Source organism: Capra hircus, chromosome 6, assembly GCF_001704415.2.
Source record: "Capra hircus breed San Clemente chromosome 6, ASM170441v1, whole genome shotgun sequence".
NCBI lineage: Eukaryota > Metazoa > Chordata > Mammalia > Artiodactyla > Bovidae > Capra > Capra hircus.
In genome coordinates this window covers 19,802,188-19,817,013 of record NC_030813.1, presented here as the reverse complement: position 1 = coordinate 19,817,013, position 14,826 = coordinate 19,802,188, and the positions used below count along the sequence as shown (strand labels likewise).

Sequence of the window (14,826 nt, the reverse complement as noted above, 5' to 3'; positions counted from 1 at the left end):
GTTGTACATAAGTTTTTTTCACTTAACAATACATCTTAGAGACAACCATACTCAAATATCTACCTTCTTCCTTAACAAATTCTTCATAGTACTTCATTATTCAGATATATCATAGTTTATGTAACTATTACCATAATAATAGACATTCAGAATATTTTGAGGTTTTTTAGAATTTCAAACAATATTTCAGGCAAGATGGTTATTCATCTATTTTTATACACTTAAATGAGTTTATCTGTAAGGCAAGTTCTTAAAAGTACTGGAGCATCAAAGGAGATATAAGTCTTGATACACAGTGCCATACTGCTCTTCAAAAATATTTTATCTGTTCAGTTTCTTTCAACAATACACGAATGCTGTCCAATTCATGTTCGAAACTTTAAAAATGGTTTTATTAAGCACTTACTTACATATCATAAAATTTGTGCAATTTAAATATACAATTCACTGACTTTTAGTATATTAACAGTTACCTGAATCCAACTTTAGAACATTTGCTTTACCCTGAAAGATTCTTTGCACTCATTTGTAGCCCTTCTTCTTTCCCACTTTTAGCCCCAAGAAATCTTTAATCTACTTTTTTCCTTCATAGATTTGCCTTCTTTGTATTTTTTGTATTAATGAAATCACACAGTATGTGGTGTTTTACAGACAGCTTCTTTCACTTAGCATAATGTTTTTTGAGATTCACCCATGTTGTAGTACGGATATGTAGTTTGTTGCTTTTTATTGCCTAATAGTATTTTATTCTTTGAATATAGCTTATTTTGTTTATCCATTCACCAAATGATGGATATCTGGGATAGCTTCTATTATGAATAATCCTGCTATGAACATTTTTGTGCAAGTCTTTGTGTGAATTTCATTTTTCTTGAGTGGAATTGCTTATTGGTACCATTAAATCTTCAGAAAACTGCCAAGCTGTTTTTCAAAGTGATTGCACCATTTTATGTATCCAACAACAATCTATAAGGATTGTGAACTGCAGTTGCTTCATATTCTTGCCTTATTGCCTTTTTTTTTTTTATCACAGCCATCTTAATGGAAGTGAAGTGGTATCTCATTGTAGTTTTGATTTACATTTCCCTAATGACTAATGCTGTTGAATATCTTTCATGTTCTTATTGACCATTCCTGGTTTTTTGTTTTTGTTTTTTTTCTTTTTTTGATGAAATGTCTTTTTGGGTATTTGCCCATTTAAAAAATTGGGTTCACTTCTGTTCTTCTTATCCAGTTTTAAGAATTCTTTATATATTCTGGATACAGTTCTTTATCAGGTATGTAATTTGCAAGTGTTTTCTCCCAGCCATGGCTGATTCTAAGCTCATTTCTACATCCCTGTGTGGTTTTACCACTTTCCTGTCTTGAAGTTTCAAAACCCTTTTTTCACTTATTCACTCTCTTAGCTTATTCAGAGTTTTAATAAGACTATATAATGTTACAATACCAACTGATTAATGAATTTTTAATTTAAGTGAAATCCATATACTTGATTAAATGTCCTGGCTGACTTTGCCTTACCTCAATAACCTGGAAGGACAGACATTGGAGGATGAAATTTGTGAAGACACCCTAAAGCTGGTTTGATGTTGAGTTCCTAGTTTTTCCTTGGCTTTTCAGGAACTTTTAGATTAAGTGCCTCATTTAGGCTCAGCATGGATTTTGTAGTTTAAAACTGCATCTAGTGCCTACTAGCTGCTGCTACTGCAGAGTAATTAATTGCTTTGAGTAATCCTGTCAATATGCATCATGGGAATTAGGTCCATTAGAAGTTTCCATCACTGAGGGGAAAAATAAGAATTTTCTTTTGCTCAAAACAAAGTATATTAATGATATCTTTCCAAACTGCCGTTCGTTCTCCTTTCCCTCTGAGTTTCAAACCAATTCCAAATAGACTATGGTGTCATGGATATAGATACAAATATTATTACTGGTACAACTGAACTAGAAAAGGCAGCTTGGATCTGTGAACACATAGGATCCTCTATACCCTTCCTTTGACTTGGAATAACCCAACTCAAATTTCAGATTTCTTCCATTAAATAATAATGACATGGTCTGTATTAGTTTTTTGTGCTGCATAACAAATTATCACAAACTAAGTAGCTTAAAACCACATAAATTTATTATCTCATCATTTTCTTGGTCAAAAGTCCAGACCACAGCTTAGCTGGGTGCTTTGCTTGGAATCTCATAGTGCTGCAGTCTAGACATTTGCTTGGCTGTGCTTCTTTCCAAAATTCAAGGTTCTCTTCCAAGCTCGTGATGATGGCAGAATTTAGTTCCTTGTTCCAGTAAGACCAAGGCTTCCATTTTCTTGCTGGCACAATCTTTGGTACTTCTCAAAGAAGACCACATTTAATAATGGCTGAAATCCAGTTTTAGAGGGAAGTAATGTCTGAGAATCAGTGCTCTTTTCTTTTTCCATGTGAACAATACTGAGAACATAATTTTTGACTTCTATAAAGTTGGTTGTTTTGTAATAATTCTAGATTCACTATCTGATCCCCTCTCTTAACGTTTTTCAACTGCTTATAATAATGCTATATGTCTAGCATGTAATCATTTAAAAAGTGCTTCAAAAGTTAGCAGGCTGTAACATAATGTATCTAGTCATTAAAATGATGCTTTAGAGAGCTATTTATTGACATGAAAAGATTTTAAAATATATTTTGAAGTGAAAAAGCAGGTTGCAAAAATTATGTGTACTATAATTACATACTTAATACCACTTTAGGTAGGTAGGTAGAAAGAAACAAAGAGGACAAGGAAGAAAGGATAAAAGAACAAGGTATTCACAGAAATTGGATAAATTTTTCTGTGCTTACCTTTATTTGAAACTTTTTTCTTTTACAAAAATTACTTGCATGATAACAATTCATATTTGTTAACTAAAGAGCATGAAGGCTTGCTTTTGTGGATGAGAGAGAATGAGCATTTTTCACACAATATGACTATCTTGGCTTCCTGTGCTAATATGATATAATATTGTAAATGCTCATTTTGCAGATTTTTAGTTTTGGAAAGGAAGATTAAAATATGATTTTAGTTGTTGCCAATTAGAGAGCTGGGATGAAATCAGTAAAATGAGATTCAGTGAAGATAGGTAATGTGGCTCACTAAAGGAGGAATAATTAAATGCACAATTATAGAATAACGAAATGCTGAATTGGCAGTGGCACCACAAGGAAGGAGCTGGTGGTTGTAAACAGTAACCAATAAACTGGGTATGAGTCAATAATACAATAATTCAGGGTGTTATTAAAAAAGGAAATGTTGTGGAGAACTGGATTGTAGTCACAGAATATTGTACATAAAATGAACCAGAGCTTTATATATTGCAAAGAAGTAATTAATAAAATATATTTTATTGAATGCCAAGGAAAGGATCAGATGCTTATGACTTAAATTTCCAAAACTGCAATAAATGTGTCTGGATCAAAACATAGTAACACTGAAAGTTGAATGATATGGCTTGGAACAATGAAAACATTTTTTAAAAAGAGAGAAAACCTTTAGCTCTTAAATGCATAACAAACTGAAAATTTCTAACTTGTAGTCTAATGTTATCAACTACTGTCTCTTTAAAAGCAGATTTACTTCCATTTTGAATATTTATCTTATATTAAATGGAGGTACAAACATATCTAAAAATTGAAAAATTATCATCCTAAGGTAACTTTGGACTATGATCATCTAAAGTATTCAAAGTATATAATTTTGTAATTTAACTTTACAATTTTATGAGTGTTTATATTGAATGTTTAAAATATAAGCTTTGCTAGGTAGATTTCATATTCCCCTTGAGAGTATATGTCCCAAATTGAAAGACCACCACAAATATTTAGGAATCATATTATTAGTAGGTAACCTGACTTGATAAAAAATCTATAGCTGCACTGATAAAGTATGTATATTATGTATGCATGCTAAGTTGCTTCAGTTGTGTCCGACTCTGTGTGACTCTATGGACTACAGCCTGCCAGGCTCCTCTGTCCATAGGATTCTCCAGGCACAGATACTGGAGTGAGTTACCATGCCCTCCTCCAGGGGATCTTCCCAACCCAGGGGTCGAACTCGTGTCTCATATCTACCTGCATTGGCAGACAGGTTCTTAACCAGTAGCGCAACCTAGGAAGCCCCATAATATGTATAAAAATTGCAAAAGATGACTAGCAACTACTAATGTGGGCTCTTAAAGATTATTTCAGAAGCTGTATTATAATCGACCATATTCCTGAAAGCTTTTGCAAACCGTATCTTCCACTCTGTTCTTATGTATATATTCAATGCCTTTACTTTCTAAACAACAAAAACAGCAGCAGCAGTATATTAGAGATTCCAGTCCCTTTCTACAAAAAGACACTCTGCACATCCTTGCTAGAACAAGTTTGGTTCCTAAAGTACTATGAGAAATGAATGAAGCACACGATTTGGAGTTGGAAGGTACAGTCCAAGTAATACCAACTAGCTCTATGATTAGGACCATGTTGCTTCTCCAAGTTTCATCTCACAGGGTTGTTAAGGATATAGCACATTTGACATGTAAACTGTTGTGAGATCTATAAAAGGTGGTCATTATTGCTACCATCTCTCACCTGAGATGGGAATATCAGACCACCCTACCTGCCTCCTGAGAAATCTGTATGCAGGTCAAGAAGCAACAGAACTGGACATGGAACAACAGACTGGTTCCAAATAGGGAAAGGAGTACGTCAAGGCTGTATATTGTCACCCTGCTTATTTAACTTATATGCAGAGTACATCATGTGAAATGCTGGGCTGGATGAAGCATAAGTTCAAATCAAGATTGCCAGGAGAAATATCAGTAACCTCAGATATGCAGATGATACCACCCTTAGGGCAGAAAGTGAAGAACTAAAGAGCCTGTTGGTGAAAGTGAAAGAGGAGAGTGAAAAAGTTGGCTTCAACCTCAACATTCAGAAAAGTAAATCATGGCATCCAGTCCCATCACTTCATGGCAAATAGATGGGGAAACAAAGGAAACATTGAGAGACTTTTTGAGCTCCAAAATCACTGCAGATGGTGATGGCAGCCATGAAATTAAAAGTTGCTTGCTCCTTGGAAGAAAAGCTATGGCCAACCTAGACAGCATATTAAAAAGCAGAGATTACTTTACCAACAAAAGTCTGTCTCGTCAAAGTGAGAGTTGGACTATAAAGAAAGCTGAGCACTGAAGAATTGATGCTTTTGAACTGTGGTGTTGGAGAAGACTCTTGAGAGTCCCTTGGACTGCAAGGAGAGCCAACCAGTCAACCCTTAAGGAAATTAGTCCTATATATTCATAGGAAGGACTGATGCTGAAGGTGAAACTCCAGTACTTTGGCCACCTGATGTGAAGAACCGACTCCTTGGAAAAGACCCTGATGCTGGGAAAGATTGAAGGAGGGAGGAGAAGGGGATGACAGAAGATGAGATGGTTGGATGGCATCACTGACGCGATGGGCTTGAGTTTGATTAGGTTCGGGAGTTGGTGATGGACAGTGAAGCCTGGTATGCTGCAGTCGATGGAGTCACAAAGTGTTGGACATAACTGAGTGACTGAACTGAAATGATTGTTACCATTCCATTGCTCAAGAATCTATGGCATCTCCCTTTTGGTTTTCTCTTTACAAGCAGAGACATTATTTTGCCGACCAAGGTCCATCTAGTCAAGGCTATGGTTTTTCCTGTGGTCATGTATGGATGTGAAAGTTGGACTGTGAAGAAGGCTGAGCGCCGAAGAACTGATGCTTTTGAACTGTGGTGTTGGAGAAGACTCTTGAGAGTCCCTTGGACTGCAAGGAGATCCAACCAGTCCATTCTGAAGGAGATCAGCCCTGGGATTTCTTTGGAAGGAATGATGCTAAAGCTGAAACTCCAGTACTTTGGCCACTTCATGCGAAGAGTTGACTCATTGGAAAAGACTCTGATGCTGGGAGGGATTGGGAGTAAGAGGAAAAGGGGACGACAGAGGATGAGATGGCATCACGGACTCGATGGATGTGAGTCTGAGTGAACTCGGGGAGTTGGTGATGGACAGGGAGGCCTGGCATGCTGCGATTCATGGGGTGGCAGAGTTGGACAAGACTGAGCGACTGAACTGAACTGAACTGAACTTACTTCTTTAAATTGCAAAATGATACATACCCACCAATCTGTCTTGTATGTATCTTGTATGACTCAAGATATCTTGTGTGTTCTTGTATGACATCCAAGCCTTTCAGCCTTACTTTCAAAACAAACCAACATATATTTGAATTCCTACTATATATCATTGATGTGGTCAATGGAGAAAAGTTAAAATGTGGCTCCTCTCCGTGAGGTGCTCATGCTAGAGCTATTGAAATGATACATGTCAGTGGTGTCAGAATACCATCAAAAGCTATATAGTTCAAGTTCTAAAGAACAGCTTATGCTGTATCTGTACCACTGACCCTTGAAGAACTCTGGGGTGAGGGAGCTGACCCCTGGGCAGCTGAAAATCCACAAAAGATTTTGATTCACTCCTAATAGTCTACTTTGACTAGAAGCCTTAAGGATGATATCAACACTTGATTAACATATATTTTATGTTTATGTATTTTATATATATACATACAATAAAACTGAAAAAATGTTATTAAGAAAATCATAAGGAAAAGAATACATTTAAAATACTTTACTGTATTTACCGATATGTAAGTTTGTCATTTGTTTACAAAATGAATCACTTCTTAATACATCAACATTATATAATATAAAGCAAATGTAGTTTTACTTGCATTACTAATGCTAGACATCAGAAATGAAAAAATTATATAAAAAATCATATTTATTTACAGGTATAACAATTTATGCATTGAAAACAAAGCCGCACTGATTGTTTTATGGTAGCCTAATATAATCAGCATGATTGCTTCACAGTAGCCTAACCTCAGAGAAGGTAATGGCACCCCACTCCAGTACTCTTGCCTGGAAAATCCCATGGACAGAGGAGCCTGGTAGGCTGTGGTCCATGGGGTCGCAAAGAGTCGGACACGACTGAGTGACTTCCCTTTCACTTTTCACTTTCATGCATTGGAGAAGGAAATGGCAACCCACTTCAGTGTTCTTGCCTGGAGAATCCCAGGGACGGTGGAGCCTGGTGGGCTGCTGTCTATGGGGTCGCACAGAGTTGGGTACGACTGAAGTGACTTAGCAGCAGCAGCAGCAGCAGTCTAACCTATTCACTAATAACTAAATCATAAAATTTTTTTGGCATATAGTATAATAGTCATAGTCATAGTATTGGGTGGGTCAAAAAGTTTGTTTGGGTTTTTCTGAAAAATCCAAACAAACCCAAACAAATTTTTTGGCCCACCAATACAAACTGGAAATGTTACACTTTTTAAAAAAATCACTTACCTGTGATGACAGGCTGATATGCAGTCTCTTCAGTTATGAGGCATACTGAATGGTAATATAATTCTTTGAAAGCAAAGTTAGAAAACAGTAAGAAAACTAACATTATTAATTTTTGTTAAATATCACTCATCTTATGCTTTAGTAATTTAGTATTTTATGGATTCATGACATTTTTAATTTTTTCAATATTTCTTAATTATGTGGTTCATCTGTGAGTTTTTTCAAATAGTCACAAATCTCCCCATTTTTTTACAATATATTTACTGAAAAAAAGTGTGTAAGTAGATCCACTCAGTTGGGTATTGCCCAAGGATCAACTGTAGTCCCCGCTCCACAATCCAGCCTCCTGCTCAATGGATTTATTTTATTTCTCATTTCCTTTTTATCCTGACCCTCAGTTTTGAGAAAGCAAATCTGCCTGCCTTTCCCATGTACTGTTTCCGTGTATTCATCTCTGTACCTTTGAATAGGAACTATCTACCCTCTTTATTAACTTTGTGTCCTATAAAAGGTTACTTCTTCCAAAACCAGCTCATAAATTAGCTTATATTTATATGCACACACACACATATATATATATACACACATATATACACACATATATATGTGTGTGTGTGTGTGTGTGTGTATTTATCACCTGCATTTGCATGGTGTTTTTTTTTGTTTTGCTTTGTTGTTTTTGCATGTACCCCCATTTTTTTCTGGCATTTGTTTCCCCTGGTGGGGTTACAAGTGCTCTGATGATATAATATCTGGCAACTAATAGATACATAGTAAATTTTAATTAAATAAGTGAATGAATAAATATTGTTAGCTGACTGCTTAATTTTATAACACAACTAAACATTTTTATTAACAGTCTTAGTGGAAGAGGGACTAAATACTTAGAGGCTTCTTATGCATCTAATAATTATCAAGTTTTCTTTTAAGATTAAATAAAAATTCTGGTCACTCAATTTAAAATATAAATTTAATACAGTCATTATAAAAGTTTATAAAATAAAACAAAAACAAGAAAAATTTAGTAATACTTCTAAATCTTGGAAATCTTTATTATGTTTGTGTAAAATTTTAGGTTCTACTTCTAATAATTATACTATTCAAAGAAAACCATCTAACAGTATTAGACTTATATCATACATCTGGTTTCTTTTTGACTGAGTATTTTATCATAAACATTTTCCTGTGTTGTCTCAGAAAACAGTATTTTTATGACCACAAATTTCCTTAGTGTAAGCATCTAGAATTTAACTATTGTTTACTGAACCTTTAATGTTATTCCACCTCCCTCCCACTTTTCACCTTGTAAGTGGGTATTACATTAACATTATTATGCAATAATCTCTTCCAGTGTTTGTATTTCTGTAGAAGAGACTCTTTGAGCTATTACTGAATCAAAAAAAGCTAACATTAAAAAGATTTAATAAAAAGTGCCAAATTGCCTTCAAGAATGAATAATTTAGACTCCTTCCAACAGAACAATAAGAATGGAAATTTAATTGTTTTCATCTTGGACCATACTTTGGCAAAATAAATCCAACAAAGGAGTTGGGAGAATGTAACTTTAGGAAAATTCCAAATCTTGGAAATCTATTATGTTTGTCTAAATTTTTAGGTTCTGCTTCTAATAATATCATTTGCTTCTTTGTCTAGATTTTCTATGCAGTTCATGCCTTTCAAGCACGGAGTGACCATGAACTTAGCCTTCAGGAATACCAAAGAGTCCATATACTTAGATTTTGTGACCTAAGTGGTAATAAAGAGTGGTGGTTAGCTGAAGTTCAAGGACAGAAAGGCTATGTTCCAGCTAACTACCTTGGGAAGATGACTTATGCTTAAGAAAATAAGCCTTTGACTTTCATTTTCTGGCAAGTTGTTTGTTGATTGACTACCTCATAAAACTGCCATTACAAAATGTTGGCCTAGAAATCAAGAAACCTCGAAACTATTAATATAAGAACTGACACCATTTCAGATTTTAAGGAAGACTATGCTTCCAAACAAGATTATTTCAAAATGTACTATAAGGAATGCATGTTGAAGGAAACACTAAACACACAGGACGGCAAAACACAGCCAAAGCTCCAACTATCAACTCCTTGAAAGTGATCTTCTGAAAGGGGAAATGTATTCTTTATCATCATGAAAGGCTGGATCTAAGGATAAAGGTTTTTCAATTTACCGTATTTTTCTGTATTATGTATTTTGCCTTAAATGTTTTTGGTTTTGTATTTTTCTCTTTTGAACATGCATGCATGTATATACCTACACACACATATATACCATAAAATTACAGGGTTTACACACATACATGCGTACTATGTGGTACAGATTATACATATATATGCATGAACCAGGGAGTGTACTAAAAAGACATAAGAACAGAAATCAATTACTTAATTAACAGTTAACTAGAAGCCTGATGTGGACTCTCTTTAATGGTAGTTTTGAATTTAAAAAAAACCCTGAATCACATAATGGTAATATCTAACATTTACTGAATGCATATCAAATGCCAGACATTATTATAAATGCTTTATATGTGATAAAGTATTTGATACTCAAAACATTATGAGGAAACTATGGCCTAAATAGATAAAGTAATTTATTTAGTCCAAGTTAAATTGCTAGTAAGTGGTAGGGCTGAAATTCAAACCTAGATCTAGTTATAGAGGTCCATACCCCTAAACATTACGTGGTATATATTTACTATCAGCAAAGAACATAGTGGTAAAAATAATCAACACTGATGAGGACCATTTTCCTCTAGGTCCATATTTAAGTATTGAGAAATTTTTCAAAATCAAGGGCTATTGAAACTTCCATGATTAGCTTAGAGAACAGGAAGTACCTATGTTTATTATTTTTATTTTTTGCTTAAACATTGTTGAAAGTGAAATTGTTTAAAAACTATCCTACATGATCACTAATGATACTTTAATGAGAAAAAATTTTTGGATCACTCAATCATGTAGATGATGAATGAGTAATGTGTGTTCCATGTTCTGAGCCAAGATGTAAATATTTTTAGTTGCTGATTTGTACTTAGACAAGGCAGGCGTTGAGGATAGCATTTGCTGTAACACAATGTCCTGGGACACTGAACTTTCATTTAGGAATAGCTCAGAACCGTCCTCTAAGATTTCAGGCATATCTTGTCCCAAGACATTTTGTTGAACTAAAGATGTTTCTTTGGAGTAGAAAAAAAGATTAAGTTTGACTAAGTGGTTTCTTTTAAAAACCAAACTAAGGTAGATTTTCATTGTCCACATAAAATTTGTTAATATATTAAATTTTACAATTTTAAAGTTAAAATTACTCTCAAAGATTTGATCTCAATAATACATATTGCTACATCTATTACTGAGGAATACAAAAAAATGAAGAATGCCATTTTTCAGAGAGCTGTTGACTTTTCACACACACAGGACATGTACATCCATAGAAATTCATGAGAAGACATTACATGACAGAAAAATTTATATTTTATGATATTGTTTCTAAAATTCTTAAACAAGGTTTATCAGGTTCTATTTATAAGTTGTTTCTGCATAAAACTTTGTTTTGAGTTGGGTACCAAAAGATTGGATGTATAGCAACTTTTTGTCTTTTAAAGGGTCCTTTGTATTCAATAGTGAAATGTAAGTAAATTCCAGTTTGCTTAGGGTAAAGCAAAAGAAAATCCAAACTTGTAACTTGTGGCAACCATGAATATACCAACAACTAGTGGGGAATTTTTATAAAATTTAAATTAGCTGTGACCTAAATACTCCTGACATGAAGAATTATATAAATAACACATATCTGGGTTTATGGCTGAAATAAGTGACTAGAAGTTCTCTCTACCTGTGTAGTCCTAAGACTGATGCTTCCTATCTGACCTTAGAAGAAACCACACTACTGAAATCACAGCTGCAGTTAGTAACTGAGCAAGACTTACAGTGAAGCCACCTTCTGCAGGCCCCCCACTATTGTGGCAAATATGCATTACTATAAAGCAATGTTGTTGGTATTTTAAAAATACGACCTACATTTCATATGCTATTTAGGCTTTTTTAAAAAAAATTATACAATATATACATTTTAAAAGTATATTATTTAAAATCAAGTAATTGTAATTTTGAAGTCAGGCATTATTTTGTTGGGTCTAAGGGAAATAAAATCCCATATATGTATAAGTCTTCAAGAAGTTTAAAAAGACAGACCTGTTGGTGACATCACTGCATTTAAGGAAAGGAATGCTAATGTAATTCTATTCTTTGTCTTTAAAATTAAATGTTATTATATAGTAGATAATTCTCTGAAATAGGTATTTTTTACTAAGAATGAAGGGGAAATTTTTGTGGCTGTTTCTCTTTATTAAACAAACAAACAGGTATATGTATACACTTTATTTAGTATTTATTTTTAAATACAGATGCCTTAAGCTATATACATAATAAAGTTTAGAAATTATTTTTTAAACTCTAGTAATAAAGAGTCGGACACGACTGAGCGACTTCACCTCACCTCACCTCAATACAAAGTTACCATGGGTGCTTAAATCATGTGAAAGAGTCACAAAGCCACTATGTGAACTTTTCTTATATTTTAGAAAAATATCTGGTCTTAGTATTTATTAATAAAACATTTCTATGAAGGAATAACTGTGCAGAAGAAATGTCACGCACATTGTTAGTCATATAAATGCAGCATTGCATGAACAGTTTTAAGTATTGGTATATTCCATATCTTCCCTAAAATATAACTTGGACTTTTAGAAATAAATGGCTATTAAGTGCCTGTCACTATTTGTGATGACTATTTAATGATTTACAAACATTTAGTAACATGGAATTAAACACTCTTCATTTTCCATCAACTTCTTTGACTTTTGTTAATTGTAAAACCCTCTCAAAGTTACTGTAAATAAAGAGAGGAAATCTTTATATCCTAAGATGGCAAAATCACTTTATTTAGATCCTATTTGTCAAAACTATATGGCTTCTTAAGGTACTCAGTACACGGTTCAATACTTGAATACACTGAGAAACCTCACAACATTTAAGCTAAATTAAGACATGTACATTTACATTATAGTGATGAGGAAGGAATTCAATTTCACTGACCGGAAGGACACTAGATTTTATATGCTTTATAGAGATATCCTACTATTCACAGAATGCTACTAATTTTAAAGTCTATTTTTTCAATTACCTCTCATATATATACTAAATAGTATATATATAAAGTTAGTCATTAAATTTTCTGTGACCTACAAAATCATTCCAATATAAGAATATTTACTCCAGGAATTCAAGCTGCATCTGTGAGCCAATAACTGTGCTCACAATATTACACTCTGGATACAGACAAAACTTGCTTTAATTTCTCAGGAAGATAAGTCACATTTTTAGTATATGCCAGAACAAGATGTTCTTGTTCAAAAATCTTGTGAATGTATTCTTAGTAAATTAAATACAGCTTCTCTTAAAGAAATAATATTACAGCATGTAAACGTATGGCTTTCTCTACTTGCTTATAATTTTGATTATTGTGCCAGATGTATTTCTGTAAAATGATGTATTTCCTATACAACCTATGGTCACCATAGTTTATAATCTGTTACTAATAAACAGTACTACCACATCCTTGTTAAGAGTCAGAATCACCTAATCTTTGAATATTAGAGGCCTTCCATTTTATCTCATTCTCTACCATTTATGTTTTATAGAGGAGGAAACTAAGATCACATAGCTAACACATGGAGAAAATGGGATTCAAAAACAGGTCTTCTGACTTTAAACCAGTGTCCTTTTAGAGTTTTAAGTCACTAAAATCTCTGATTAAATAATCTTAACAGAAAAGCACAATATGGAAAACAGAAAAGTGATACTGGCTAAATTTCTGCTATAACGGGATTTGAACTTACAATCCTAAAAGCTTGCTTTTTGGCTCACCTACATATCTGTCTATTCTTTCACTGAGCTAAGAGCTGCAGTGGGAACACCATGATGTGCAAGACACACAAAATCCCTGCCCGCACACAACTTAAAATTCTGTGGCAAAAACAAATGACACATAACAAAATAAAACAAAGGATAAATACTCTTAATATAAAGCTGGCTACATTCATCACATGCTCAGTTATAAAGTTCACTTAATGATATGGAAAAATCAAGGTCTAAGAGCTACTTGGGGTAAACTCTAATGCCAAATATACCTCTATGAAATACCAAACTTAGTTATACACTACTAGATGTATGTATCCTACACACGTCAAGATTCTAAATATATATTTATACACACATACAATCTATAAAAGAACCATGCTCAGTAAGTTAAATTACTTCCTAAACAAGTTTTCCAAAGTCCTGTCTGAAATACTATAGAAAGTAAAATGCTTTTTTTCAACTCTATCCAGCAGATGTTTTTGACTATGATTGGGTAAAATTTTGTAATCACTGGTAATATTACCAATGTGCAACTGTTTGCATTACTGCTTTAATTTCTTGTAGGTACTGAGGTTATATTAGCTATTACAGTTGTTGAACTGAGCTTGTATCCTATCATTTTATCCAGTTTAGTCCAAGATGACCCTGAACTATATCAACAAATGATGATGAATATACATATATTTTTTGGTCTTTTGACACTAAAGGGGACTTGGAGTTGATGCCAAATTGATATTTAATCAACAGAACACTGAGTTTCTCAAAACAAAGACATATGCAGGCAGATTTTAAGCATGTAAATAGATGTTTACTGTACTTTGTAAGTAAGAATTATTTCAAATTTGAGTTGTAACTTACCATGAATTCAGTGCCATTATTTAACAAAGCAGTTTAAAACGTCTTTCCTTAAAAAAGGCCAAGCTTACTTAAAAATGTTTTAACTTCACAGAAAGCATTTACCAATATATTTTAGAACAATAATGTGAGGAAAATATAGGAATTATGGGCAAGGGTTTGAGTTCAGAAGTTTATAGTTTTAGTAGCATACCTCAAAGCTGAAGAAACAGGCTGCTCAAGTTTAGTGAATGTAGGAATTTGCTGGATGTCTAGTTTCTGAATGAAATGAGGTATTCATGAAGTATAGAATGACTGCTACATTTTGCTGTGAACAATGAACTATTTCTCTGATCCAGAAAGCCTTATGTCTTCTGTTAGAATAAGGTAACAACTGAAATCCCTCACAATTTCTGAGAGAAAAGTGAGAAAAGCATTGCACTGAAAGGGCATGGGGTTCACCATCGATTGGAAGAGATAAATGCCTAAATAACTGATATGAGGTGATAAGATAAAAGCATAACACAAGAACATGAAAAATTACTTTTGAAAAGAAGAAGCTGAAATATTTAGGGGGAGAGGGAGAATCAATTGAAATGAGCCTGGGACTGACACTGAACATTCAGACTATGGTGGGCGAGGAGTGGAAAACTTTATTATCGGGCCATCCTTG

General features: G+C 33.8%; 1 protein-coding gene across 1 annotated transcript in view; it reads left to right on the top strand.

Annotated features, from left to right (window-relative positions):
* The window catches only part of ARHGEF38 (Rho guanine nucleotide exchange factor 38), a 147,373-nt gene extending 137,758 nt beyond the window's left edge, over positions 1 to 9,615 (top strand). The window contains exon 14 of the mRNA XM_005681342.3: positions 9,040 to 9,615. Coding sequence (XP_005681399.2) covers positions 9,040 to 9,225 — 186 coding nt within the window. The 3' untranslated portion in view covers positions 9,226 to 9,615. The remainder of the gene's footprint in view (positions 1 to 9,039) is intronic.